Source organism: Zalophus californianus, chromosome 7 (genome assembly GCF_009762305.2).
Source record: "Zalophus californianus isolate mZalCal1 chromosome 7, mZalCal1.pri.v2, whole genome shotgun sequence".
In the NCBI taxonomy this organism is placed as follows: domain Eukaryota; kingdom Metazoa; phylum Chordata; class Mammalia; order Carnivora; family Otariidae; genus Zalophus; species Zalophus californianus.
This window is the reverse complement of record NC_045601.1, coordinates 26,942,494-26,969,494: the sequence shown is the minus strand read 5'-3', so window position 1 is coordinate 26,969,494 and position 27,001 is coordinate 26,942,494. Positions and strand designations below refer to the sequence as shown.

The 27,001-nt window shown below is 41.3% G+C and overlaps 1 protein-coding gene across 7 annotated transcripts in view; it reads left to right on the top strand.

The window, feature by feature from the left end:
• Window positions 1-27,001, top strand: part of ARFGEF3 (ARFGEF family member 3) — a 183,966-nt gene that overhangs the window by 69,183 nt on the left and 87,782 nt on the right. For 3 of the 7 annotated variants that reach the window (XM_027602309.2, XM_027602305.2, XM_027602310.2), the window contains 5 exons: window positions 5,741-5,809; window positions 11,966-12,097; window positions 15,034-15,156; window positions 18,538-18,580; window positions 20,830-20,908. In XM_027602309.2, the coding sequence (XP_027458110.1) occupies window positions 5,741-5,809; window positions 11,966-12,097; window positions 15,034-15,156; window positions 18,538-18,580; window positions 20,830-20,908 (446 nt within the window). The remainder of the gene's footprint in view (window positions 1-5,740; window positions 5,810-11,965; window positions 12,098-15,033; window positions 15,157-18,537; window positions 18,581-20,829; window positions 20,909-27,001) is intronic. The other 4 variants (XM_027602312.2, XM_027602308.2, XM_027602306.2 and 1 more) reach the window with 3 other exon arrangements.

The following is a 27,001-nucleotide window of genomic DNA, read 5'->3' as shown; positions in this document are numbered from 1 at the left end:
CATTGCAGACATGGTCCTGGGAAGTACTCATTTGGAACCTTGGCAGAAATGAGATCTTTGAATCCTAAATCTGAGGCAAGTTACCATTTACTACGTTGAGTGCAAAAGGTAGGTTCTCAGTGGAGCGGAGTGGGAGATCTCAGGAAGGAGAACTCTTCCATAAGTCTCATGGGAGGTGCCCTCTGGTTAGTAGCAATGATTTTCTCCCTGTCCAGAGTGAGGTCCTGCCAAGTGGCTGGACATCCCAAAAGGAGGCTTACAAAATTCTGGTCACCCTAACCAAGTCATCAGAAACTCTAGGATTCTTACCTTATGTGGTTGCAAAATCTGCCTTTAGCCAATCATACCAACCTGATTCTGGCGCTCAGATTCCCAGGATGATTTTCTTCTGTATGACTGGGCTGTCTTAACACGTTGTCTACACATTTTACAATAATGACCAGGCACGAAGGTGCATAGTCTCACTAAAACTCTGTGAGGGTCATCACTCATGTGGACAGTGCATCAGAGGGGGTGAGCATGGGCCAGGACGCCACACCTCCCAGGGCCTGGCAAGGTGCCTTAAACATGGTGAGCATCAAAAAGTCAGACTTTACTCCTAAGAAGCTTATAAATCTAATGAGGCATAGAGAGGGCACACAGGTTTAAGTGATATGTCTAAGCTGCTCCAAGGAAATGCTATAGAGTAAGCTGTTTGCTCTTTCTGCCCATTCTGATGGTCACATCTGTAATAGTAATATATTATACATTTTGAACAAAGTATATCACTGTTCTCTGAAATATGTTCCTATATTAATACCTAAATATAAAGCCTTGTAAAAAAAATATGGGAATGGGGGAGATAGGAGAGACATCAGTGCGATCCACTAGAGTGGTAGCAAGTAGGTGGAGAGAACAGCGGTGGGATGATACAAGGTTTCCCGTATGGGTGACTGCTGCCTAGTGTGGGAATTCCCTGCATCCCTTCGCCAAATGTACCCCAGTCAATTCATTGTCACTGGAATGACTAGGATCTGTCTTTAACTTCCTCTACATCTGAAGTGTCTGCTTTCATCAATCCTATTTACAGTTTGCCTTAGCACCTCTTTAGCTGTGATTTATTGGCCTAACCAGCCTAAAACAATGCATGCAAAACACTTAACATGGGGCAGTTCAACTGATGTGCAGCAAGGTTCCAGTCTACCTCTCTAGCACCATCTCTAGCCTCTACCTTCACGTGTGACATTTCCTGTGCTTATGCCTTTCCCTCCCTGTCCTCTCCTGCATCAGCGCTTTGCCCACATGTCATCTCATCTGCGAAGTCTCTCTTCTCCAAGTTACGATGTCTTCTAGACTTCAGAATTGTTCTGTCCCTCGCAACTGCAATGGCATTTACTGCCGTAGCTCTCAAATGCAGTACGCCCAGTTTCTCCAGGAGAGGAGCTTTCTTGATGTCTGAGATTGTGCTTGCTTCTTCTATCTGTGACTCCACAGCCGTTAGACTCTGAGTGAATCATGCCTTGAACTGATGTGAAGCTTGAAAGGGAGACCGTCAAGGAGGGAGAAAGTCGAGGTGCATCGGAATGATGAGGACTTTGAGCAGTAGGAATCCGGGGCAGTGATAAGTAGTAGAATACAGATCCCAACAGATTTATGCTTTTGAACGTGGGTAATCTGATTGATTTTTTTTTGAACTTAAAATGTTCCTAATTATTTATGTTAGAATGGCCACCATGAGTCACATCAAATGGAGACTTGTTTAACCTTTGTGAGAACACAGGCCTGGACATGCCCCAATGTACGCTATTGTTCTAAACTGTCATTTAGCGTATTCGTTCCTCTAAATATCCTCATGAGGTGGGGTGGGAATTCTACAGGTAAGGGGATAGAGGATGATGTCACACAGCAATTAGGCGCTGAATCACATGCCACGGTCATGTGACTGAAACAGTAGGGTTTTAGCTCTGACATCACAGCACCTGCTCTGTCATGATACGGGCCCAGGGCCAGGTCTGCCTGATGGAGAAACCCCAATCACGGCCATGAGAAGCTCTTGGGGGAGGGCCAATCCAGGGTATTCGCGATCAGAAGAGCACACCTGTGACCTTATGCTCCTCATCATTATCTGTCCACATCTGTCCCCCTCTGTTCCTGATGTGACCATGTTTTCCAGACTCTTATCACTTGTGCCCAGTTCTTACAGTAAATCAGCTTCACTTTCTCCTTTCTGGTACCATCTTTTTTTATTCAAGGTTTCTATACCTATTTTATTTTATTTTTTAGGGATTTTATTTATTTCAGAGAGAGTGGCACACAAATTGGGGTGGGGCAGAGAGGGAGGGAGAAACAGACTCCCCACTGAGGGCAGAGCCCAACATGGACTTGATCCCAGGACCCTGAGACTGTGACCTGAGTCGAAGTCAGACACTTAACCGACTGAGCCACCCAGGTGCCCCTGTTTCTATACATATTTTAAATTGAGGGGTTGCTTCTTGTAACAGTACCTATTTGATTGTTTTTTTAATGATTGGGATTTTTCTTTGTCTTTGGAATGATTTTTCCCATTTCTTGGAAGACTTTGTGCCTGTTTTCCCTATCTTTGTAGCTCATTGATGGAGGCTGTGCCAGCAAGCTGGATTGCGAAATGCTGCGGATCACTCAAGTTCCTGCTGTTCAGTGATGATGTAGTCAATAAGCTTTAATGACCCTTTGAGGGGTCTATTTTTAATGGAATCGCCCTCAGGGTTTAGTTGGTCCTGTTTTCCTTGAGGTCAATGTGCTCAGAATATGAACCTGAACTTTCTGCCCTCTCATGATGCAACAGAAGTCAGATAAATTTCCTACACCCAATCTTTGTTTTAATCCGGTGAATTAATGCTTGCTAGGCATTGGGCACATCAACCATTTCTCCACTGATTGTTTTCGATAAGTCATGTCTGTCTACTGAATCATCCTTGCTGGACACTGTGCTCTTTATAGAGACCGTGTGAGTCATAGGGGCCCATGAGCACTGTTCTCCCTATATTTAAAACCTGCTATGTTTCCAACACAAGAAACTCTACCTCAGCTTAAGGAGCTAGCTTCCCCTTCATTATTTTTTGTTGTTCTTAGTTTTTGCAAATAGCTAAGTGAGTCTTTGGATATTGTTGGCCAGACATTAGGTGTGGAGAGTCTTTTTTCAAAGATCTTTTGAACTCTATCAGAATTGGCTGGGTGCAGAGATCCTCAGCTTCCTTCAAACTGTTGCTGGGAGGCCTCATTCTGTATTTACTGGCTTCCCTGTGGCAGAGGGAGTTGATCCTCTGTTCCCCAGAGAACCTTGATTACCAACTACCACCAACTCAGTGCCCTTCATGAAGACATCCCCATTGGTATTGGTCCCACTGCCCCCTTCTTCCCGAAAGCATCTCTTGCTCACAGAAAACTGGTTTGGTTTTTGGAAGCATCTTTCCAGATCTACTCTTGTGCACCTTATATGAACGTACAGAGTAATGGAAGGCAGAAAGCCGATCACCAATCTTATAAGTAACATTAATAATTAACCAGTTCAGACAGATATTTGCCATTATTTTCATATTGTAAAGTATTGCCAGTTGCCAGTCTTTATTGTAAATACTTAAAAACCCAGGAGCCCAGATGAACAAGCTATCTCCCATCTCTGCAGACCACCATCTCCACCAGTCTCTCATAACCTCCCACCCACTGGCCAGGAATCATGGTGGGGGAAAAAAATTCAAGAAAGGGTAGCTTTGTGAGGTAGCAAAAACTCAAAGTAAGAAGGCGCACCATATGAGAAAGCCTTGAGGGTCTTTCAGGTGTCTAATGGATGTTATAGTCTAACAGGAAGATTATAAATAAGTAAATAAGTCCATTGTTTATGAGACTGGCGCATGTTCTGAAGTCATGAAACAAAGGGCTGTGACAAGCCATTCAGAGAGGGTTGTTGTCAGAGGAGGCCATGTGCCTCTCTGAGAGGGTTACATTTAAGTTGAGACCTAAAAGAAGCCAATCAATTGAGCCACATGAGGAACAAATGACCAAGTACAGAGGCATTAGAAGACATGGCCTCCCCCCAAGTCCAGTTAGGTCCTGGTGACACTGCTGTCTCTCTCTCCTCAGCTTTCATCACTTCTTGTCCGCCAAGCCCCAACCCCCAAAGATAGTCATTAAACGTGAGGACTTAGGGCAGCTCTTTCCACAATCTCTCTCTGTCAGGCTGCTTGGCATGGGACGATTTTTATCCGGAGTTGACTCTTGGGGGTCAGGCACCTTAAGGATCAAAAGACTGAGGAACAGACCCACAATGAACTTATCTAAACTCGTGACTAAAATTGGCCCAAATCCCCTTTTCCTTCTTTAATCACATGCATATTTGCTGTCCCTGAAGGAGCAGCTGTTCCTAGGGTGGCCTGGCCAATAACTAAGACTGAGGGCTTAGGAGAGATTCCTCAGCCCATCTGGCAATTGCACTTTTTGCTCTGCTGATTAGGTGCATATCCTGAATTAGGTACATTTTCAAGGCTTCAGCGTTCTTTCATGAATTGGGCAGAACCAGATGAGAAGCATCCGCAGGCACCCCCACTGACAGACCAAGCTGCTGGTGGGACACGGGTGTTGGGTTTGAGATCAAGGAGCAGACACCAGCACTGTTCTATCTCGGACTAGCAGGGAGAAAAGTCACATGGTCAGAAGCCAAAGCACGGGACAGGGAGAGTGTCGCCTCTTCTCTACAAAATTAGAAACAATTTTTTAAATGCCACAGACTTTTGTCAATCTGTTCTGTGATAGCTCTACAAGTACAAAGTGAAATTTTTAGTGGTCGTTAAAGATCTTGCAAATGTCGCCAACTCATTGTCTATCTGTCTTGTAGAATAAGGGTCACCTGAGACGAATAGATAAGTAAACGCTGGGCAGCATCTGGGGGGATGTTATAGGAGGGAAGGGGAAAGTGCCTATTAAAGACTTTCTAATCCCTTGGGGACCTGGGAAGGGGACAGGAACAGAAAGTACAGTGACGCCTGGGTCTAGGAAAAGGACGGGACAGATCGCACGGTGGTTCAGGGCATGGAGTCAGATCACTTGGGTTCAAATCTCAGCTGTACAGCTTGTTACTTGTGTGGTCTTAGTGGCTTGTTAATCTTTCTGAGCATCGGTTTCTTTATCAGGGAAATAAGAACAATAATATCACACTTAGTAGAAGTATCAACCTAGATAATTCACACACCGTGTGTAACACTGAGCCTGTTATTATTGGACGGACCTCCTAGAGTTGCTGAGGAATGCTCTTTCTGGACCCAGTCTTGCAGTGTCCCTTCCCTGGAGGGAGAGGGTAGCTCCTTTAGTTATTACAGTATTAGCCTCTGTTTTATTGGGCAATGTGTGGCCACTCGTTAGCAGTGAGTAGCATGGGAAGAAACATTAGATAAAGCAAAGAGCAGGGTCGCCTGGGTGGCTCAGTCAGTTAAGCATCTGCCTTTGGCTCAGGTCATGATCTCAGGGTCCTGGGATCGAGCCCCGCATCGGGCTCCCCGCTCAGCAAGAGAGTCTGCTTCTCCCTTTCCCTCTGCCTGCCACTCCTCCTGCTTGTGCTTTCTCTTTCTCTCTCTCTGTCAAATAAATAAATAAAATCTTTAAAAAAAAAATAAAGAGCAAAGGAGTCATAAAAACAGGGTTACCCAAATGATATGTGAAACCATATTTCTGTTTATTTCTAAATTTTTAACCCTTTCTCCCTTCCTCCCTCACCTCCTGACTGCTAAAGGTTTTACTCTGCATCACCTACACCCCAACATTTGACCTGAACGGGAGTGCAGTGCTGAAGATTGCAGAGGTGAGTGCCAGTCCTCCCCAGCATGCACATGCTCTGCTCCTTTCCTGCCTGCTCACAGCTGCCTCCCCCCAGGCTGGGAGAAGTCCCGGGGCGGGGGGGGGGGGGGGGGGGGGGGGGGGGGGGGGTTGGGGTGGTGTGGAGCTGAGGCCCAGGAGTGAGGTGAGCCCTTATCTGATCATTACCTTGGGGAGTTTCCACTAAGGAATTGATCTGTAGGAAGCAGGCTGTGGGCTCCGCCATCCTTGGTCATAATGCTCTGCATGCTTTGGTTTGCTTCATTTGAGGTTTTAAAATGGAAATAACAGTACTGGTTCTCCCAATGCTGCTACACCTAGGTGCTGTGCCTCGTTTTGCTTTCTGAGTCTATTTTTATTAAGAATAATTGAAAAGCATTTGATTTTTAAAAATGGTTTTTAAGAAACCAGGTATGAGAGTGAGAGAGACATTTACTGATGAAATTCCAGGCCTGTCTCCTAAAGCCCGATGAACACATTTTGTAACTATCATTGGAAAGCCTTCTCTTTCCCATCTGTGTTGCAGGCTAGGGAACTGTGCACCTTCCAGCACTCCCAAGAGTATGTCCAACAGAATTCTTGGCTTCTCCAATGCCTGGCAGATGCCTCTGGTTTTTGGAAACGTTAGCATTCCAAAGCTATACTTTAATACGCTTAGAATAATTTTCCTTCCATTTCTTGAAAAGAGTATCTTCAGAATTCATGTGTTTTGACAGGAGTACATGTGCAGACCTCTAAGAGGCAATGATATTCTGAATTCCGAAATTAGGAAGAAAAAGAAAGCTTAACCATCAGCACTCATGGGTATTATTTTTTATAGTAATGATCATTTCTTGAGTATACCAGGTAGATACTTAGCATCTTGCACATATTTTCTTTTTTTCTTTTTCTCATTGTTGAGATATAATAGACAAACAAAAATTCTATATATTTTAAGTCTACAACTCGATGTTTTGATATACATACACATTGTGAAATAACTACCACAATGAAACTAATTAAAATATCCATCAACTCACATAGTTAACCTTATCATGAGTAGTATTTATATTGGCTTCTACATGTGCCTTTTATGGTATTGTGTGGCATTAAAGAGTGAAGATTAGGAGAAAATCATTTGGCTTAACTCTAACTACAATATAAATTCCCAAATGTGTATTTATATAGGTAGAAAGAACACTTTTCTTTAACCTATTTATATGTTTTACTCCATATAAGTGAAGAAATAGGATAGCTAGTGGCAATTTTTTTCAGTTGATTTTTCAGGGACACCTGTGTGTGTTCTTATTATTTGCAGGTTCCCTTTTTTGTTGTGTGTGTGGTGAGAACACTTAACCCGAAATCTACCTTAACACATTTCTAAGTGTACAATGCGGTAATGTTACCTACAGGCACCACGTTGCTCAGCAGGTGTCTAGAACTTATTCATTTCGTGTAACTGAAACTTTAGACCCACTGAAGAGTGACCCCCTACTCTGCCCTCCCCTCAGCCCCTGGCAATTACCAGCTTACTCTGTGGATGAATTGGACTATTTTAGGTACCCCATGTCAGTTTGCTTTTAAAATGACAAATGCAGTTTCTGATTAGAGCAAGGAAACATGTTGGCATCTGCGTGGCCTGTTAGCCCTTTGCCATGTGAAAGGCAAGAAGGGAAGTGCAGCTGTTCCTGCCTAGCCAGTCCCCCATCCCCACTGCTGATGGAGCTTGGGGGGTGGGGGGGTACCGGTTGTTTCAGGACCTTCAAGAGGGGAGGAGGGCTACCAGGAGTTCCCACGCTGCCTCCCGGAGGAGGAGGACGAGGTTGCCTTTACCATCCTCCCAGGAACCAGTCTGTGAATGAGAATCTGATCAAGATGTCATTCCTGAGCAGTGGACACACACTACCGTGACCTGCCCAAGTTCAGGCTGTTTAAGGAGGGTAGCTAGAAACCAGAGTAGAGACTCAGCAGGCCCTTCCAGATAGAATAAAACATCAAAACGCAGCGGTCTCTACCAAAACCTATAAAGGAAAAACAAAGCTTTTTTGCGTTTTTTGGAAAAAAAAAAAAACAAAACAAAACAACTCAGCCCCAAAGCAATATAGAGCTTAGCGGCGAGAAGCCTGGCTCTGAGCTCTGGGGGAGCACTGTTTGGGTGTAAATCCCAGCTCTGCCACCTCCCACCCACCTGCAGTGTTGCCGTGGCTACCTCCCTGGACCAGCAGTTTGTTCTCTGTGAAAGCAGTGTTAGCAGTGTGCTTGTGCCATTTGGACAAGGGAGATAGAATCCATGGGAAAAGCTGTTGGTGCCGACCCATCCTCACAGTAAGTTCATGCCACTGCCATTGGGAGCTGCAGGTTGATGATGATGTCCACATTGCACTAGACTGTGCCGATCTGGCCAGGACCCCGAAAGGGTCACCATTATGTAATCTGGCACAGGATGAGCAGATCTATTTATAGGAAAAGCATAGCAACAATTTATAACTATAAGCATATGGATCCGTAGTTACAAATACTAGATTATTAGATGAATCATATATAGATAATTTAAGAAAGAATAGTAGTAGAACCATCTGAAATCATTGTTTACATTAGCTCCACAAGAGAGGAATAAACATTTTTCTCACTGGCCTACATAGTTCCTCAAATTTGCAAAACAGCTCAGAGTCTTTCAGTTCTCACCATAGAAATCACTTAAGAAATGATTTTTCATCAACAAAAAGAATTAACTATGTAAGAAAGTTACACTGCCACAAAAAATAACAGCATTCTGTAGACTGAAAGCGCAATAATTTTGGAGGTTCTCAAGTGCTTCTCACCTGCTCAGTTAGCCTTTGAAGGGCTGCATCTCGTTTTGAAAGCAGGACCTCTCAGCCTAAAACCACCACTTAGCTCTTGGGAGCCTTCTTAGTTGTATCTGAACTTTTCATAAAAATAAGTCTTTAACTTAATGAAAAAAGAATGTTCTGTTGTCACTTCTGCTATAGCTTGGGAAACAATTTATAAAAACACCTTAAAATCAACCATTTGAAACTCCTGTGGAAATGTTGAGGAAGAATCCAGACATTGTCTTCTTTTTTACCCTGATGCACAGTGACTATTACTCGAGAACAGTGTTTACCCTGAAACCTGTTGATCAGGAAATGGGGATGTGTACTTAACTATGAAAAATGAGGCCATTTCCCCAAGGCACTGTTGAAACTATTAAAGGATCATTAAACACTCAAAAGGTAAATAAAGCCTTCATTTGTATGTCTAACTTTAACTTGCTCAAGTAAACTGTAATAATGAAAGTTTTTCAGATCACAGTTTTTCATGATACAGGAGGAATAAGACATATCATCAGACTTAGAAGTGGGTAATTATAAAATATGCCATATGTGTTTTCTGTTCAATTTCATGAATAATCAGAAATAAAAACTCCCTAAGGGTACATAATCTTTCTCGTCATTGGTTGAAAGCTAGACCAAGATTTCTCTTAGTATGATGCCCAAATTAGCAGATCTGCTGTTGAGTTTTCTAAGGGTGGTTACCTTAATACTGGAAAAAGCTGTGGGAGTAAAAATTGCCAAAGTCTTTAGGTAAGGGAGGAAGAGAAGCCACAGCCAGAAGCTCTGTGGAGCTCTGTGGAAATGGTTAATGTTGTTCCATTGGGAAGATTCCGGGTGTATTCTCATGGCTGCTCAAGGCTCCTCTGTGGGATTTTTCAAAGTGAGAAAGCCTTGTTTATAAATATATATTTGCTGGTTTGATCTAATTGACTCATAGGAAACTTCCAGTCTTTGATCCTTGTCAAGTTCAAGCAAAGTCTGTCTCAAAGACCATTCTTTCTTTTTCTTTAAGATCCTTAGTTTTAGGGTCCTCCCTCTTTCACTCCATCTATCCATCCATCCCTCAATTGCAAAACACTGGTTAATAATAGCAACCAGGTAATAATGGTAGTTACTAGCCTTTGAGTCCCTAGAGTGTGTCAATAAGTTGTGTTTTTTGTACATTCTCCTCTCATCTTTACCCCAACGAGGACAGATAAAGAATCCCAAGAAAAGTGAGGAGAATTTGCTTGTCCAAGTTTCTACAGTGAGACATTCAAATTCAGACTTTTTATATTTCAAATATGGGCTGTTAACCACCATGGTATATTGCTTCCTCACCACTATCAGTCTTTGAAAATGTTAGTAGGATCTTGCCATAATAATATTGGCAACCAACTGAAATTCTTAGGAGTCTCGTCCACCTTGGATCTTTACCACGGTGCTTACTTAAAAAATGGCTGTATGGTGTTTTCACATGTGAAGCAGCAGTATTGATAAATTTTACTTGTTTGTGACCATAGATTCAAGTGACTGTCAGGCAGGTGCCGCTTTCTTGGGTATCTTTATGTATCAATACTCAGTTTATCTTTTCTGAGCCTTATGGTAGCATCAGACGATCTGATGTTTATGTGTTTATAGTTTTGTTTAGTGTCACTTGTTACCCCAGGGAGTTTAAAACCATTAACGCTGAAGACCTGCTACCAATTCAATGATTCTAGATGTCACTAAAGTATTTTTTTTTAATTGGGCTGACTTCTACCTCCTGAATGTTCAATGAGACTTTTTTTTTTTTTTTAGTTTAATGTAGTAGCATTATTCCTGAGACATACAGCAAATAAAATATTCTTCAGTTAAGGAGCAGATTAGTCTGCAGATAAAATCCAGAAGAAAAGTACCCAGGTGACCCAGTCAGTTTTTCTTAGAAGCATCTTGTTTGTTATGTTCTTTCTAAAAATGGGAGGAGTAACCCCACCTCCTGGCAAGAAAACTGGTCAAGGGATCCCAGACTGTTGTCTCAAATTGGCTGAGGCCACTGAAGTAAGGAAATCCTGTTCTAAGGAGCGTCTCCACTTTCCCTTCTGGAAACCCTTTCTTTTCTTCATTCTGGGCCTGTCTCTTCACTGACTCTGATTTGACTCCTTGAAGTGTCTGTTCTTTGGTTGTTTGCTGCCGGACAGGCTTTGAGGAAACAAGACCTTTTGCAAAGACTTTCCACACTTCCCGGTAACGTCTGACTTACACAGCTCTTGAAGAACTTATATGGAGTTAGAAGACACACAGAACAGTGCAGAGATCCTCTCTACTTCATTTTGAGGTAATTCATAGGGCAGAGGCTAGAGTTCAATAGACCTTCTGTAGACCAAGGTGCAGGAATTAAAGGGTTGAGGTGTCTTAAGCCATTTTAATATGCCACCTTAAGCCAAGAAGAATATGGAGGAGGAAGAGGGAAGTCACAATCAGAGGTGTCCATGTATGCTTGGGCACTTTAAAAATTTCCAAAAGGAAAACCAGCAAATTTCCCCACCCAGCATTGTGGTCCAACTTACTTACACACGTATTTCTTAGGAATAATAAAATAACTTCAGTTCACTCTGTGTGTGGGGTGGGGGGGGGGGAGGGGTGTACGCACACACACCCGTGTGCATCAGCAGGAACCATTTGCTGAGGTGCCTTCTGTCACATACCCACCTGTTACAGCTGTTCACCTGGAAACAGCCTGGCCACCGAGTTGTCATCATGATTCAATGTAGAGTTTAGACTTGTAGTAATAACGAAAACTGTCTATGGTTCTAATGTGATCGACAAGCTTTCATAGGCTTCCCTATATAAAAACACATTTCTTCGGCTTTCTTGTAGCTTAATCTTTGATCTTTCTATTTTTTATCACCATAAATTATTTTTCATCTCCATAAAAATTTTTCCATTGAAAACATACTAGCTCTTCTGTTTATGGAACTTGTTACTCAGTATCATGCACGGTTTTAACGAAGATTTGCCAGGATCCCCATTCAGATAGGAAAGAGAAGGCAAATGCACAGTTCAACAAAGTGAAGGTCATATGTATTTTGCAAAGCTAAACAGATTTCTCTTGTGGCGGCTGCTTTAAAATTTGTTATCACTTTGGCCAGTGTTGAATATCGACTACATCCTATTATGCTGCTTCATATGAAATAACAATGATTCTGCCCTGGGTTTAACCTCGTACTGTTATTTATCAGTCTTCTTACTTGAAGATACTGCTTACTTTTGTTGCCTGTGTATGGCTTGCAGACTTGTGTTTTCTTGTTCTTTTTCCTTCTTCCTTCGGCGTTTGTTTTGCCTTATTAACTCTGTGGTTTTGCCCTCAGCTGTGTGTCGCATGCCATAAAGCTGGACGTCCACAAATGCATGAAATGATTAAAAGGTCCATTACGAAACTCCTCACTGCCCTGTGTCTTCGTGCGCTCCCTGGCCACCAGGGGCCTGTGGCTTTTCACAAGGTATTTGACTTGGCCCTTTGAGCCTCTGGCAGAGAAACAGGACTGGGGCTCTTAAGTGTCAACTCTGCACTACGAAAGCAAAGGGCACGGGGAGGTAGAAGTGCCATTGGAAATACTACACGAGGAAATTGATGAGCCTTTTCCCAGAAACTCAGCCTGCCTTTGGACTTGCTATTCTCTCAACTTCTCTGATTCAGTGCGCTCATTTTAGCACTACTCCAAGGTAGAGGCAGAAAAACATTTACGAAGTGAAAAAGCATTGGCTTTGAATATAGTGATCAAGTTTATCATGAAAACCCTCATTCTAGGACCCTTCCTGGTTTACCAGTTTATTGTGATTATAGAAAGTATGAGAACCTTTTTTTTTTTTTTTTAGAAGATGTCAAGATAGCTGATAGAGCATTTCTTTCTGTGGGCTTAAAGATAGTGATATTATCAGGTACAGGGTCATTTTTATATTTAAAAGGATACCCTTTTATCATAGTTAAGTACTTTACACCTCCAACTTTAGCAGGTTGAGCTTCTTAGATTAACCCTTTTTTTTTTTTAATTTATTTAATTAGGCTCCACACCCAGCACGGAGCCCAGCGCGGGGCTTGAACTCACAACCCTGAGATCAAGACCTGAGCTGAGATCAACAGTGGGATGCTTAACCAACTGAGCCACCCAGGCGCCCCAGATTAACACTTTTTTTTTTTTTAAAGCAGCGTAAACATGCAATGAGTCATTCCCAGTATTTTACCCCTGGGATTAGCAACTAGCCACTAGAAGTGGTAGTGACGTTAAAACTCAAAGAAATGCATTTGGTATTTAGGAAGTTCTTGCCCAGATAATGTACCGTATGCATTACATAAACTCCAGTTCCTCATCTGTGCTTTCTTTCATGGGTCTAAAGTGACCGATAAAATTTTTGAAGGGAGGTTGTAGAGCTGGTATCACTGTCCAAACAAAACAATCATGCTTAGAGTATGAGTTCAGCTCTCAAAATAGCTACTCTTTCATCTTTAATGCTCCTGCAGCTTCAAGATCCCCCCCCTCAATTTATGTCAGAGCTCAGAGATCTTAAAGATCAACAGCTATAAAGATTTCTGGGGAGAATGTAGGATTTAAAGAAAACTGTTAAATTTTGAGGCACGAGTAGTCCTGCTGTGCCTAATGACACTATTGAGAATTTGTTGCATCAAAGTGAAGCGCCGCACTCATTTGTGTGTATTTCCCGGGTTTGTGCATCATTTCACGATGTGCCAAGTAAACGCCTTCAGGGATTAAGACACCTTTTTTCTACATATGTATAATTTGTGCCTTCACTTACGTTATAATCCATGATCATTGGAGAAAATGAATTTAAAACTGACGTGCCCTTCAATGGTAATTTGAAAAATAAATTATTTTGGAAATTACTTTTCTTTTTTAGCTAAAAATGAATTAATCTAAGCCAACTTCCTATTAAATGTATGAGTTTTAAATGCTCACTTGGACTATTAAGCATTCAATAGATAAATTTAACTGTTGGAAAATATTCACTTTTACATCATTATTTTACCGAAAAGGTTATGACAGTGAGGCCTGACAGAAAGTTCCAGCATAAGCAGTAGTGGCCACAAAGGTTAACACTTAGTATCTCTTCCATCTGACTTCTCATCCATCAAATTAAGTTTGTCATCGAGGTGAGAACACTTTGTTTTTATTGTAGACAATCTCAGAGTTATTCCTAAAAAAATAATTTTGGTACATTAAATCTCTTTCTTTTTGTGGGTCTAAATATACTTAGTAAACAGGAAAGGATGACCTAACTGATAGACAGAAAACAGCCCGTATATTTAAAGCACACATTTTTTGTTATGCCCATCCCTATAGCTTCCGGAAGACTTAGAGGCAATAAAATCTGAAAAGTCATAACATTAAACATCATCATCATCCAATAAGGGATTTTTTTTTTTTTCCAAATTGGGATTTCTTCATGCTTGCAGCCCTCACGGGGTCTTCTCAGGTCCGAGTAGACATTCAGATTTACAAGACCCAAATAGGCTACAATTGGCATTATTATCTGCTTCGTAGATACATACCAGGGAAGAGAAGCAGGGCCCTGGCAGGCATTTCTGTCTCCCAGGAAGGAGTCCTTGCAGCAGTCCAGCGGCTAGTCTGTGGCTCTCAAATGTCAGCCTCAGAGCAAGAAGATGGGAGCCACCTCGGTGGGTGCAGTCACCTTGGCTTAGGAGCCCCCATGTTTCCACTATGGAGGAACCCAAACTTCTGTACCAACTCCATGAGCAGAGCTGGCCAACATCCCTCAGAGGACGTGAGCAACGACAAGATTCACCCAGGGAACCCAAACCTGTGCCTTCTCACCAAGTTTTTAAAGTCCATCCACAGTTTTCCCAATTCAGATGCAGTTTAGTAATTGAGAGACACTTTCACTCTAAGCCATGCTGCTTAGTAACCCAGCCAATGGTCCACCTTTATTGGGTTTCCAGAAGAACACAGCTAGGGAGTTAATCCAAGATCAAACTTGTTTATAGTGCAGGAGAAAGGGATTCACTAGCCCTTTCCCCATGCTTGATAACTCAGGAGTGAGTAAATTCTGTTCCCAGTTGGCCATGGAAGGAGCTTTTCCTGACTAATTTCCAACCATCTGAGTTTGCTCCCAGTAGAATTATTTGGCATATCTAAAAATCACTAATTTGCGTTCTCCTATGATGCTCAGAATAATAAGTTCTGAGAGTGATAATCTTTAGGAAAATGTTACTTGCCTATAGGCTTAAAAACAAATTTTTCAAGGATTTTAAATATTTATAGTGCTCATCGATAATTAGTCCTAAATCAGGCTGACTTTCTATTCAAGAGGGATTTAATATCCTCTCTGGTAATTCCAAAGCATGTTGGTAATGAACTGATATCTACAGAGCGTATATATTGCTATCTTATCTCTTTACCAGGTGTGCATTGAGACATACATATGTAGCTGTCACCAGCGTAGTATAAACACTGCTGTGCGGGCAACTCTCAGTCAAATGCTGAGTGACTTGACTTTACAGTTACGACAAAGGCAGGAAAACACGGTGAGCAGGCTTGCCGGCGTCCCTGTGTAACTAACTGCATGCTGTGTGTCCCACATCCTAGATGCTCCGTCCCCCACCTGCTGCCAGGGAGGCTTCCTCCTGAAACAGTAGGAGGGGCTTGCTTGGTTTAGAAGAACATTTATTTATATAAATTAAGCTCTTTATATTTTTGCCTGTTTAAAGTCTTGAGAGTCGTTTTTCCTTATGGTTCCTATCATTTTTTAGTCATTATTTTATAATTAACTTTTGTTTTTTTAAACTCAGATTGAAAACTTTTTTATAAAAACATTGTATTAATTAGCTAACAGATACCAGAAGTAAGTTCAAGATTAGGAAAAATTAATAGCAATTAATTATCTGCTTTGAGGTTTGGTGTCAGTTTCTCTTTGTTAACTAAAAGATTGTGCCAGGAGATCTTCCTTCACCTGCTGGGGCCATCAGGGTAAAGCTCAATTTGCCTTCTCTCTGTCACCAAAGCCCGTTGGAGCTTATTGATCTAAACTTGAACAGATTGTCTGAAATTGAGCGTTCCCGGGAAAAAATGTAAATGTAATTGGCTTCTCATATATTTTATCCTTGGGGAATGTTAATGAAGAGATGATTCTTCTTTAAAATAAGTATGTGGGGTTTTTTTATCTGCTTCTGAATAATTCAGATTAGAATTCCTTAAAAATCTGCAAGAAGTATTCTGAAATGAACACTTTATTCTCTAGAATAGGAAATCTCAGTGGCAGTCCGAAATATCTCTGAAACATAACTTTACAGAAATGAAGATCCCGTGTTTAACTTAAATCATTTCTAATTTTTACCTTCAATTATTTTCTAATTTTTAGTTGAGTGGAACCTTAGGGTTTGTCTAATCAAATTCTTTTATCCCTCATTTTACAGATGAGGAAGATGAAGCCCAGAGATGTGAAATTGAAATCTAAAATGAATGAGCTTATCAGTGAAAGAGCCAGAACTAAGCCCCTGGGCTCCTAACTGCTGCCGTGGCAGCCAAGGTTGAGAAAGCAATACTAGTCTGAAAAAGCAAATACTGATCTTTTTTTTTTTTTTTATGTTCGCTATGTCCACAGCCCAAGTTTCTAATAAAAAAATTGTTTTATCTCGAGATATTATTACCTTAGGTTACCCTTTGTTAAAAACTACTTCATTTAAACTAGGATCTTGAATCTGATAGCGTGGGACTAGTAGTTAAAAAGAAATTCATATTATAAATAGAAAACATGCTGAAGAAAAAACACTTAAGAAAAAGCGTTAAAAACACATTTTAATAGAAGTAAACCTGAGACGTTGAAAATCTTACATTAATCATACACTCATAGTTCATCCTTGCTAAATGGCAACGTGATGAAATAATTTAATACTAATGGTGTCTTAATGTTTTAAGATGAAACATTTAAATGAAACTTTGTAGTTTCAAATTGATTTCAGTTGTATCCCTTCACTTAATCTTATTTTTAAATTTTAAGGAGGAGAATATTAGGTTTCAAGTAAAATGACTCAGCCTTTTATCTCACGTTGCTCTTCTGTAAAAAGGGTGACAGGTAGACTACAGAGGTCTGGGTAAAACCCAGAGCGTGCGACTCTTGATCACGGGGTTATGAATTTGAGCCCCATGTTGGGTGTAGAGATTGCTTAAAAATGAAATCTTAAAAAAAAAATCTTAGAGGGTTATCTGCCTCTGCTTGTGGTATTATATGTCTAATCAGCCCTTTGGTTCTGCTCATCACTGACCATCTGGACTTATCCAACCTGAGGCAAGATCCCAAATTAGGTGGAAAATTAGTATTTCCTGTCATTTCCTTTCTATTACTCATGCAGTCCCCAGAGATGTTTCCATGTCCCAGAAGAATAATTCTCAGGATGCTAATATTTGAAGCAATGGGATATCTACTAGAGGGAGACCTAAGTTTTGTCAGCTAAGAACTGTGATTTTTAAAAAGCTAATAAAGGGAAGTGGTCTATAGGAGTGGCAAAGTTCATTCAAAGGAGACTGTGTCTTCTCCCGCAGCATACTTAGCCTTACCTGGGGAAGATGTGTAGTGTGTAGCACGACCCGTCACAGGAAGGAATCCTGGGCCACCTCAGAATTAGGAAGACTTAAATACAATAGAAAATAAATCTAGTATGGAATGTACATTTGATCCTGGAACAACATGGGTTTGAACTGTGCAGGTCCACTAATATATAGATTTTCTTCATAAATATAGTACTGTACTTTTTCTTACAATATTCTTAATAACACTTTCTTTTTTCTCTCTTTATTATAAGAATACAGACTATATTACATATAGCATATAAAGTATGTGTTAATTAACTTGTTTATGTTATTGGTAAGGTTTCTAATCAACACAAGCCTCTTAGTAGTCATGTTTTAGGGGAGTCCAAAATGACACACAGATTTTTGGCTATATGGGGTGATCGGTTCCCCCAACCCCCACATTGTTCATGGGTCAACTGCATCTTCAACCTCATGTCCATCCCTACTCCCAGGACAGATTATGCAATTTGATTTTGTACCATCAGGATCTCAGAGTTATTATCAAGTTTTATTGTTGAATTATTTAGATGATGAAAGCCTTTGTTAAATTGTAAGTTACTAATTTCAAAAAGCAGAATGCCACATGTAAATACTTAGGGAGTAGGTGGTAGTGTTTCTCCTGTCCTTTAAAAATGATTCGAATGTATTTCCTCCAGAAAATGTTCTACACTCAGTATTTAGCCACTGCTGAGCTGTAGACATTGACATAGCCTTTCACGATGAATGCTATGGAAGCAGCTGAGCTTGCAAACTGATGAACAAAGAATAGTAAAAATATGTGCCCGTAACAAGTTTAAAAGACAAAGCGGTGCCCTGGGATGATTTCTATGCCTGGCAGTTGATCAGCCTGAAAATGCCCTCTTCTCTCCCAGTGCTGAGGTAGGGAGACTGAAGAACCTTTCTATATAGACCTGTATTTTAAAATTCAGGAACCTGATCCTTCTTATTACTAAGAGTCATATTCAGTAGGTGCCAATCAAAGTGTAGTCTGTGACCTTGGAGCAAACTCTCTAGCTGTTTACACAGAGCTAGCTCCAAGCCCTAGCTCAGCAGCCTGGAATCATATAGTGCATAAAGGGCTTAAAGCTTGTTGAAGATTGTGGAGTCTGGAATGAATTATTTTAGGAACTGGTGAGCTCAGTTCCAGACATCAGAGTCTTCTCCTAAATACTATGAGTAATGAAATGCTGTCAAGACTTGGAGGGTGCACTTAGGAAAGTTAGTTGAGCCCAGAGCACTCAGAATGACATTTGTTCCCTAGAATTTTCCATTGTCTAAGAGTCAGGAATTTTTGTGCCTGAATCTCCTAATTGTCCTGTGTATGTCTCCCTTCCTAGATAATTGAAAACCCGGATGTCCCGCAGGAATTCAGGAATCCAGGTATTGGATTTGATTTTTGCTAGTTCAGTTTAAAAAGTGAATCTAAGAATGCCTACTGTGTGCTTGGTGCTGGGAGTGTAGAGGTGAGTGGGGCTGTCTCAAGGAGCTCTTGGGAGCTTCTGCTTAGCTTTGCCTCACCAGCTAGTACTTCGTCAGCCGTTCCTTAACCTTTCTTCTGGCCCTGCACCCTGCCACCTGTGCCTGTTTCTGTTCCAACCCTGTGAAGGAGAGTCACTTTTCCATATACCTTCCTGTTGGAGCCTGGGAGTTTTCTGTGGCTTTGGTTTTTTCGGTTTGTTTTTTTTCTTTTTTGTCATTGTTTTGTTTTTGTTTTGTTTTGTTCTCCATGAAGTCACGTTTATAATTGTTAAAATGAGAATTGGCTAGAGGGCTGTGGAAACCTGATCAGCATAGAGCTATTGTACCAAAGTAAGTTTGTGAAATGCCATTTTTTTCATATGAAAAAAATGAATCTCACAGGGAATCTCACAGCAGAACACTCACAGTGTAAGTGGCAGATGAAATCAAGGTAAGGAATTTCATTCTGACCCAGAGGAAGAGGAAAAACAAAGGTCTACCGATAACTGACAAGCAGTTTGGTTTTTGTTTTTTTGGGTCTTTTGTCTTGTGTTTTAGTTTGGTAGTATTGTTTTCTGAAAGAAAAATGAAAAATTCAAACCATCTAATTTAAAAAAATGGAAATATGTTTTATCTCAGATTTTATTCAATAATTTAAAAAATACTGGAAAATCTGCTTTTCTTTGATATTTTTGCATGTTCATAATAAGAAATGGCAGGGGTGAGGGGGGGAAGGTGGTTACAGAGAGGATGAAAGGGGGAATGAAAGGGGAGGAGAAAAACAGCCAGTCACAATTAGGAGACACAGAGTGAAGGAAAGAAATGAGAAAGGCATTAAGTCATCTCTGAAGGCACTGCTGGAGCATATGGTTTTAATTGCCCCTTGCTCCCCTCTTGGGCTGCAGACCGGAATGGGCTTCACCACCTTGCCACCTGTGGAAGCTCCCAATGTCACGCTCCACCTGTCTTTTCCTCTCTTGGGCCACCACGGTTCCATAAAACCTTCACTTTGGTTTTATAAACCAAAGAGAAGGCCCAAGTCCTCTTGGCCAAAGGTTTATCTTTAAAAATACAATATTAGTAAAAACTGGATGGGCTTACTGACATTTATCTAAAATGGACTTTAAGGACTACTTATGGGTTTTATTTATTTTTAGTGGTGTCTTATTGTACCTTGTCATTTCTCAGGTTTGTTTCTACATGGAAGGTAATAAATTCTCAGGATTAGCCATTTCTCTTTCCTGCCCTCCTTTGACTTTACTGTCATTTTCTGTCTTTCACTCTTGCCATTTTTTTCTCCATCTACCTTGACCTCATGGTCATTTTTTTTTATCTCTACATTCATCAAATACTCAGCCACAATTGTATAGATCTTTAAAGGTGTTTTAAATGCTTCCACTTTTTACTTCACTGGGCCCAACAATTCTGTGAGATTGAGATTATTTGTCCCCATTCCACCAAAGGAAGAACTGAAGCTTACCCACTTACGCAGTCAGCAAGTTGTGGACCAGTACCTGAACTAAATTTCACCCTTTCTCCAATACGTTCAGTGCTTCTGTGGGAGTTTTGTTGCTAGCTTCTGGACATGAACATGTTTGGAGGGAAAATTCTTTCTTCTGGCATTGGTCCCTGCTCTGTTAGCAACTGTGTGCCCTGAGGATGCTGGGCAAATAGGTAAAGTAGTGCAGATGGGGACTGAGTTATTTTGCCCTCTTTCCCTATTTCCATAGTTTGAGAAGCCCATCTTTCTTCCACGCTGCCACGTTTTATCTCTTTGATATAACTCAAATCTGCTTAAGAGATCCAGAAACTCCAAAGGTCAGAATAAGGGATACATTTGTATTCTGCCAGCCTAGATATTGAGAAAATTGTTGTCAGTTGTGTTGTTTCTTAAATTAATCAAATCTCCTTTTGTTAAGTGTGAATGAGTTTTATTCATAATAGTCAACAATGGATCATTTTCTTTCTGAACTGTATTTTTGAAGTGTTTTACTTCAGAAACAAATAATTATGTTTTCTATGATCATTTTAGTGGCCTAAGGAAGGCTCAGCATCTGAAAACCTTCTTTTCAGTTCTGAAAACATCAAAAGCAGAGGATAGGAAAGACTGTTGAGGGAGCTTCTGGTGCCCTCTGCCAATGTCTAATGCTTGTAACCTCTTCTGTTTGAAGGGTCGACAGTTGAGTCCCTCTGTGATGACCTTGTCTCCGTGCTCACTGTTCTGTGTGAGAAGCTGCAAGCCGCCATCAAGTAAGTGCCTTCGACTGGTGTTCTTATTCACCAATGGTCTATTTCCGAGATAACTTTTGCCTACAGCATCACTTACAGTTGCAGATTATAGGGACAGTGGTTACCCCCATTGGTATTTACCTGTCATTCCTGAGAAGTCTATTCAGTGACTTTGGGCAAGCCCACATTACCAAATACCACGACTGAAGGATATAATTTTCTCATGAAACATGGGAAAACAATAGCCTAAAAGAAGACTTACTCCCTCTAGCATGAAGCTGAGTGAGACGAATGTTGGGTAAGAGGTAGTTGACAAAGCTAGTTGATGTAACCTGGGCACATCCCAGCTGTGTGACTCTAAATGAGTCTTCTCATTGACCTCTGTTAATGGCAAGGATGGGCTCTGTGGTCTTTCTATATTTCTTCTAACATTTCCCGAGCCTGTGCGTTCACATGCATATTTTTGAAAAGACACATTGCTCTGACTTTTATATACTCATTTTTTTGCACGCCGGTTTAATCCTTGATATTAGATCATATAGATGATATCCAATGCTCCAACTCTCCATGCAGTAAGTTAACTTATTAATTTATGCATCTATGTCATAAAAGGACTAGACTTTCCAAGATGAGATGAAAAGTCTTTACCAGCTACATATATAGTTAATTGCAAAATCTACAACACAATAAGATTCTGAAATGCCCTTTGAGTTATGAAAGACGCTATCATTTGCTAGTAACTAGAATATTTGGTAATTCAGAAAACTTTACTCATAGAATTTTCTATATAGTAATGAGTTGGGAGACATAGTCTAGTTGAAACATTAGTGAGGCCTTTCACTTTGCTGGAAAAGTTGCAGAAACTTGTAGGGTTTTGGTTTTTGTTTTCATTCCTTTTTTAGTAACCTTAGGATATTTTGAAAGCTAAGCTTGGATTGACTCTTCAGGGTTTTTGCCCAGTGGTTTCTATATCAGTGTATCTATCATTCCTCTAAGTCACCTGCACATTTTGACCAAATTAAGCTCCAGCTCCCTTCATATTAGGCACTTAAACAATGAAGAGACCCATTTAATCCATCGGTAGTACAAGCGAAAAAGAAAAGCGCTTCTTCCACAGCACTTCTCCCACTGCACGTTTCTCTCACCCTGGACCCTAGGCAGAACATTTTTCCTCAGAGGGGATACGTCTAAAAGCAGATGCTGGGTGCAGTTGGTTTCTCCTGTACTCTGCTCAAGTCCCCATCTCCCCTGACCATAGAGTGTTAGGGCAGTAGGCCTGAGACTCAGACTGTGATCCTAACCTCAAGACTCTAACACCAACTACAGTGACCCCATCTGTAGAGTCTTCATGTGACCTGATTACCTTGGGACAGACAGTTCCAGGTTATGCCTGTTCTGTATGATTGTCATCACCCTCCTTCACTCTTAACAGTGTCCTGGCTGGGATCAGTTATATATTCACTGTACCCATCCATGACCAGGGTTGAGGTTTCTTCTAGTGCTCACTCCTCCCCACCCCTGCCTAGTTCCTCTCCCTCATAGCAGAGCCAGCTGTTACATCAGAGCTGGGGGATGTTTCTCCTTGGCTTGTTTTCTCCTAAGATATAAACGTATATGGTGTTTAATCACTATTGGCTCAACTGCATTATCTTTGTTGCACTAGCTGGTGCAACAAAGTCTTTGTAAGACCCCTGTTTGGCCCCTTATTTCCTCTTGACTTTGGGCAGAGCTCCCAACCACCGTAAGCTTATGTATCCCATAAAATAATGAATATATTATTTATTATTGTTTGTATGTAATATAACATCAGTGATATAAAATATATTAGGGTTTTTGTAAGAATCAAATGAGAAAATTTACTTAAAAGATAGTTGATTCCCAATAGCCAAAGATTACCTGAGGCTAAGAGAATTTGGCTTATCAACTTGTAATAGTGAGGGAGTCTGTACGCTCTGGGGAGCCTAAGGTATCCAGGCAAAGGATATTAGGAGGGACTGTTATAGATTTGAACCAGGGCTAGGTGATTTGGAGCGAGTGAAAGGAACTGACGGTCTGTTCAAAGATTGGGTGCTATCAGAAAGCAGGGGCATCCCTGGATGGGACATCTTCCATTTTTGTTTAGCTGATGGGAGGAACAGATAAGGAGATGTCATAGGAGAAGAAACAGGAGTCATTCACAGGGGAGAATGATACTTGGTCATTTTTGTGGTTGTACAGGATTCCTTTTTTAAACTTCTGTTCAGGCCAGTTTGTAGATTGGCTTTCATCTTGTTCTGTCACCGTTGTGGAGAGTCCTCATCTGATATTAACATCCTGTGAAGTTGTTTGTGTTCACCAAGGGGGACACCCCAGCTAGCTGGTAGCACCTAGGCAGTCACCAGCTGTCCAAGATGCTTCTTCTCCATTCCCCACCCCCTCAGGTCTTAGCATCATCAGGGAATAAAACAAAGACCGTCAAAACTTTGAAAAATATAAAGGCTTTGTTCATTACCTTTCAGGCAAAGAAAAAAAAATTACATACTTTTTTTTTCCCTGATAGTGTGCTAAGAGAAAACTAAGGTTTTCAGTACTAGAAAAGCTCAAGGTAGTTATGCTATTAATAATTGAAAACTAGGCACCAAGATAAATCAGAACAAATCTGTAGGTCTATGAATGATAGACATAAAACATAATGTTATTTGTTGGTCAAGAAAGTCTTCAGTTAGGTCCAGTAAGGGCTTCAAGTTCATGGCTCTTTAAAACCTGGATGTCTCTAACATCAGCTGTAGGGGCTGCCATCTGTAGAGTGACCATATGACCTAGTGTACCTGGGACAGTCCAAGGTGATGCCTGTTGTAATTATTATAGACATTCAGTATGGGTATCTTCTAGGCAGTTTTGGGATAAATGGAATTTTTTAACTGCATAGTGCCTAACATGTAATAAATATTTGATATATATTAGTTCTGAAATTGTTTACTTATAGAATTGTCAGTGCTAATTCTGGTTTATGATGTAGTGTGGGACATGGAACTTCTTACCTCAGACATTTGTAGATAAGAAAATACATTGCACAAACATACATTGCAAATGCATACATACACATATTACAAGCTAAAGGGCATGGATACTTGGTCACTGAAAAAAAAATGAGGGGTGCCTGGGTGGCTCAGTCGTTAAGCGTCTGCCTTTGGCTCAGGTCGTGATCCCAGGGTCCTGGGATCGAGCCCCGCATCCGGCTCCCTGCTCGCCGGGAAGCCTGCTTCTCCCTTTCCCACTCCCCCTGCTTGTGTTCCTGTTCTCGCTTTCTCTCTCTGTGTGTCAAATAAATAAGTAAAGCCTTCTTAAAAAAATAAAAATATTTCTGAACCATATGACTTTCCGGGAATAGGTTTTAAATGGGAAAAATATTCACGTGACACATACATGTTGTTCTAAGATTTCTCGTTGGACGTTAGCTCAACGATGGCTTTAGGCATGTTGTTATAAAGCTTAATGGTTTTTATAGGATTCCCATGGTCTTGCTTGGTTTTTCAGTGCAATTCCCCAGTTATCATTCTGCCTCTGGAGACCGCTCACTGTGTTTGAGTATGGTCTTTCCGGTCATGATTCCATTACCCTAAGAGGAGAGTTCTGTTGCTAAGGAAGATGGGGTGCAGCATGCTTAAGCATTAGCTTAAACCAGAAACCTGTAAGGGCACCTGGTCAGATGGTACCATACTCTTAGCTGCTTTCAATCTGGTGATTCTCTTTATTCTTCCTGTTAAGTTTTCACACCTTTTACAATTTCTTCTGAATTTGCTACCCGAACTCCTTTTATTTCTATTAGCTAACTTGACACTTCTCCCACCTTCTAAATACCGTCTTCCTCTGAAATCACACTATGGTCTGTACGTCCCCTCAACAGCCATTTCCAAAAATCAGTGCCCACGTACCTCATGGAGCTTTCACTCTGTAAGGGTATGTAGTCATGATATGTTCAATCTCCCGGGAGGATTTACAAAATGCATCCAGGTACGCAGAACAACGCCCATGCCTTAGAGGTGTGTTATTAATAGAACTCCATATTAGGCATGTTGAGTTACATGATGCTTTTAAATCTGAGTTTTGGGAAGGATAATTGGCTTAGAAAGATATTCATTCTCTGCCTGTTGGTCTCCTGTCAGCCTCTCTCCACTTCCCTCTAGTCCCAGTGCTGAATGTCAGAGAGGAACGGACACCAAAGCGTTCTCAGAAGCAATGAGGCAAGGCCAGGTGTTCCTGTCACATGTTAAATTTCATTCCACTTCTTACACAGTTACTTAAGTCCCTCTCTCCCTTTCTACCTAAATTTGAATGGTCTCAAAGGGAGGTATGATCCAAATGATTCATCATCAAACAAGATTCTAAGAACTCCAGAGATCCAGGACGTGCTGCCAGATTACCCTTGCAGTCACCTTGTCGGGATGGGGGCTCCTCAGCTTTCACGGCCCACACTGGTCCCCTCACGAGAGTCGCTCTCCATGGATCTTTAGCCTGGGGAGAAGTTCAGAGATGGGCAGAGAATGAGACCAGCAGCTACACAACCTGCCAGCCATGAAATGCACAAACAGAAGACCAGGCCAAGGGGCTCGCAACCCTCCATGTTGGCAGATTTTTCCTCATGTGTTTTGGAAGAGTTGGCTGGTTTCTTGGCTTCTCACCGCCCTGTGCTTTTCACATATGTGTCTGTCTACAGTCAGACAAATAAGAACCACGCATACATGGTGCACATGCATATGTGTATCTCGTGAGGGGCATGTGTGGAAGTTGCTCACATTTCACACAGCTCTTTTAGTGCCATGACTCACGCAAGGCCATGAGCACCCGTTTTTTGCAGACTGCTGCAGCCCACAGGAAAGCTGCCGTGTTTGGTCTCCAAGGAGACTTCCAGGCCAGTTACCTTGGCAATGCATCCTCTCTGTCATCAGGTCTGACGACTTGGGGTTGCAGTATTGCTGTGGCGTACTCTGCAGATATTCAGAGGAACTTTGACTGCTCATAGCTTTTCTGTGCGTTTAGTTCCAGTTTCAGAAACTGAGAATCTTTATCATCTATAGATCTTTTAGTTTTGTGATGCGAGACTGACCGTTTGAAAGACTTTTTTTGAGAGAGAGAAAAACACACAAACTTTTATTTATATTTAATTTTATCTCATACATGTTAATTTCTTTCTTTATGGGTGTGGATGTATAATGTGAAATATTAGTGAAGTAGAATAAATGTGAAATTAATACATAAATACAGGAGTTTTTTTATTAGCATATAATGTATTATTTGTACAGGGGTACAGGTACAGGTCCGTGATTCATCAGTCTTACACAATTCACAGCGCTCACCATAGCACATACCCTCCCCAATGTCCATCACCCAGCCGCCCCACCCCTGCCACCCCCCACCACTCCAGCAACCTTCAGTTTGTTTCCTGAGATTAAGAGTCTCTTGTGGTTTGTCTCCCTCTCTGGTTTCATCTTGTTTCATTTTTCCCTCCCTTCCCCTATGATCCTCTGTCTTGTTTCTCAAATTCCTCATATGATCTCACTGATAGGAGGAAGACAGACATTTTTGAATTGGGGCATTTAATAATTATTTGTCTTAATGAGTCCGGTGATTGGTCAGAAAGATTAGCCTGAGACTATAGCAGAGATGGTCCTTTCGGAACTTTTTCAAAATGTGGCTTATTTGGTTTATGACTCTTCTGTTTCGCTTCTCCAATCCGTTCATTTCTACAGCATCCAGAATGATTGTTCTAAAATGTAAATTTGGTCTTGTCACTCTCCTACCTGCAGAATAAAGTCTGGACAAGTCCTCCCAAACCCTTCCTGATCTGGCCCCTGCCACTTCCCCAGGCCCACCTCTTGCCGATGGTATCTTCACACCCTGCTCCAACCACAGACCACCACCACCCTCTCCCCAACACCGTCATGCAAGACTCCTACTTGAGCTTTAGGTTTCCATGAAGATGTCTTTTCCTTTAGAAATTCTTTCTGGATCCTTCTGAGGATTAGGTGCCACTCCCTTATACTGTCATAGAACCCTGCGTTAAATTATTCATTTGTAGCAGTTCCTACACAATGCTTTACCTACTTGCTTCCTTGTTTCTTTAGTCCCTTAAGG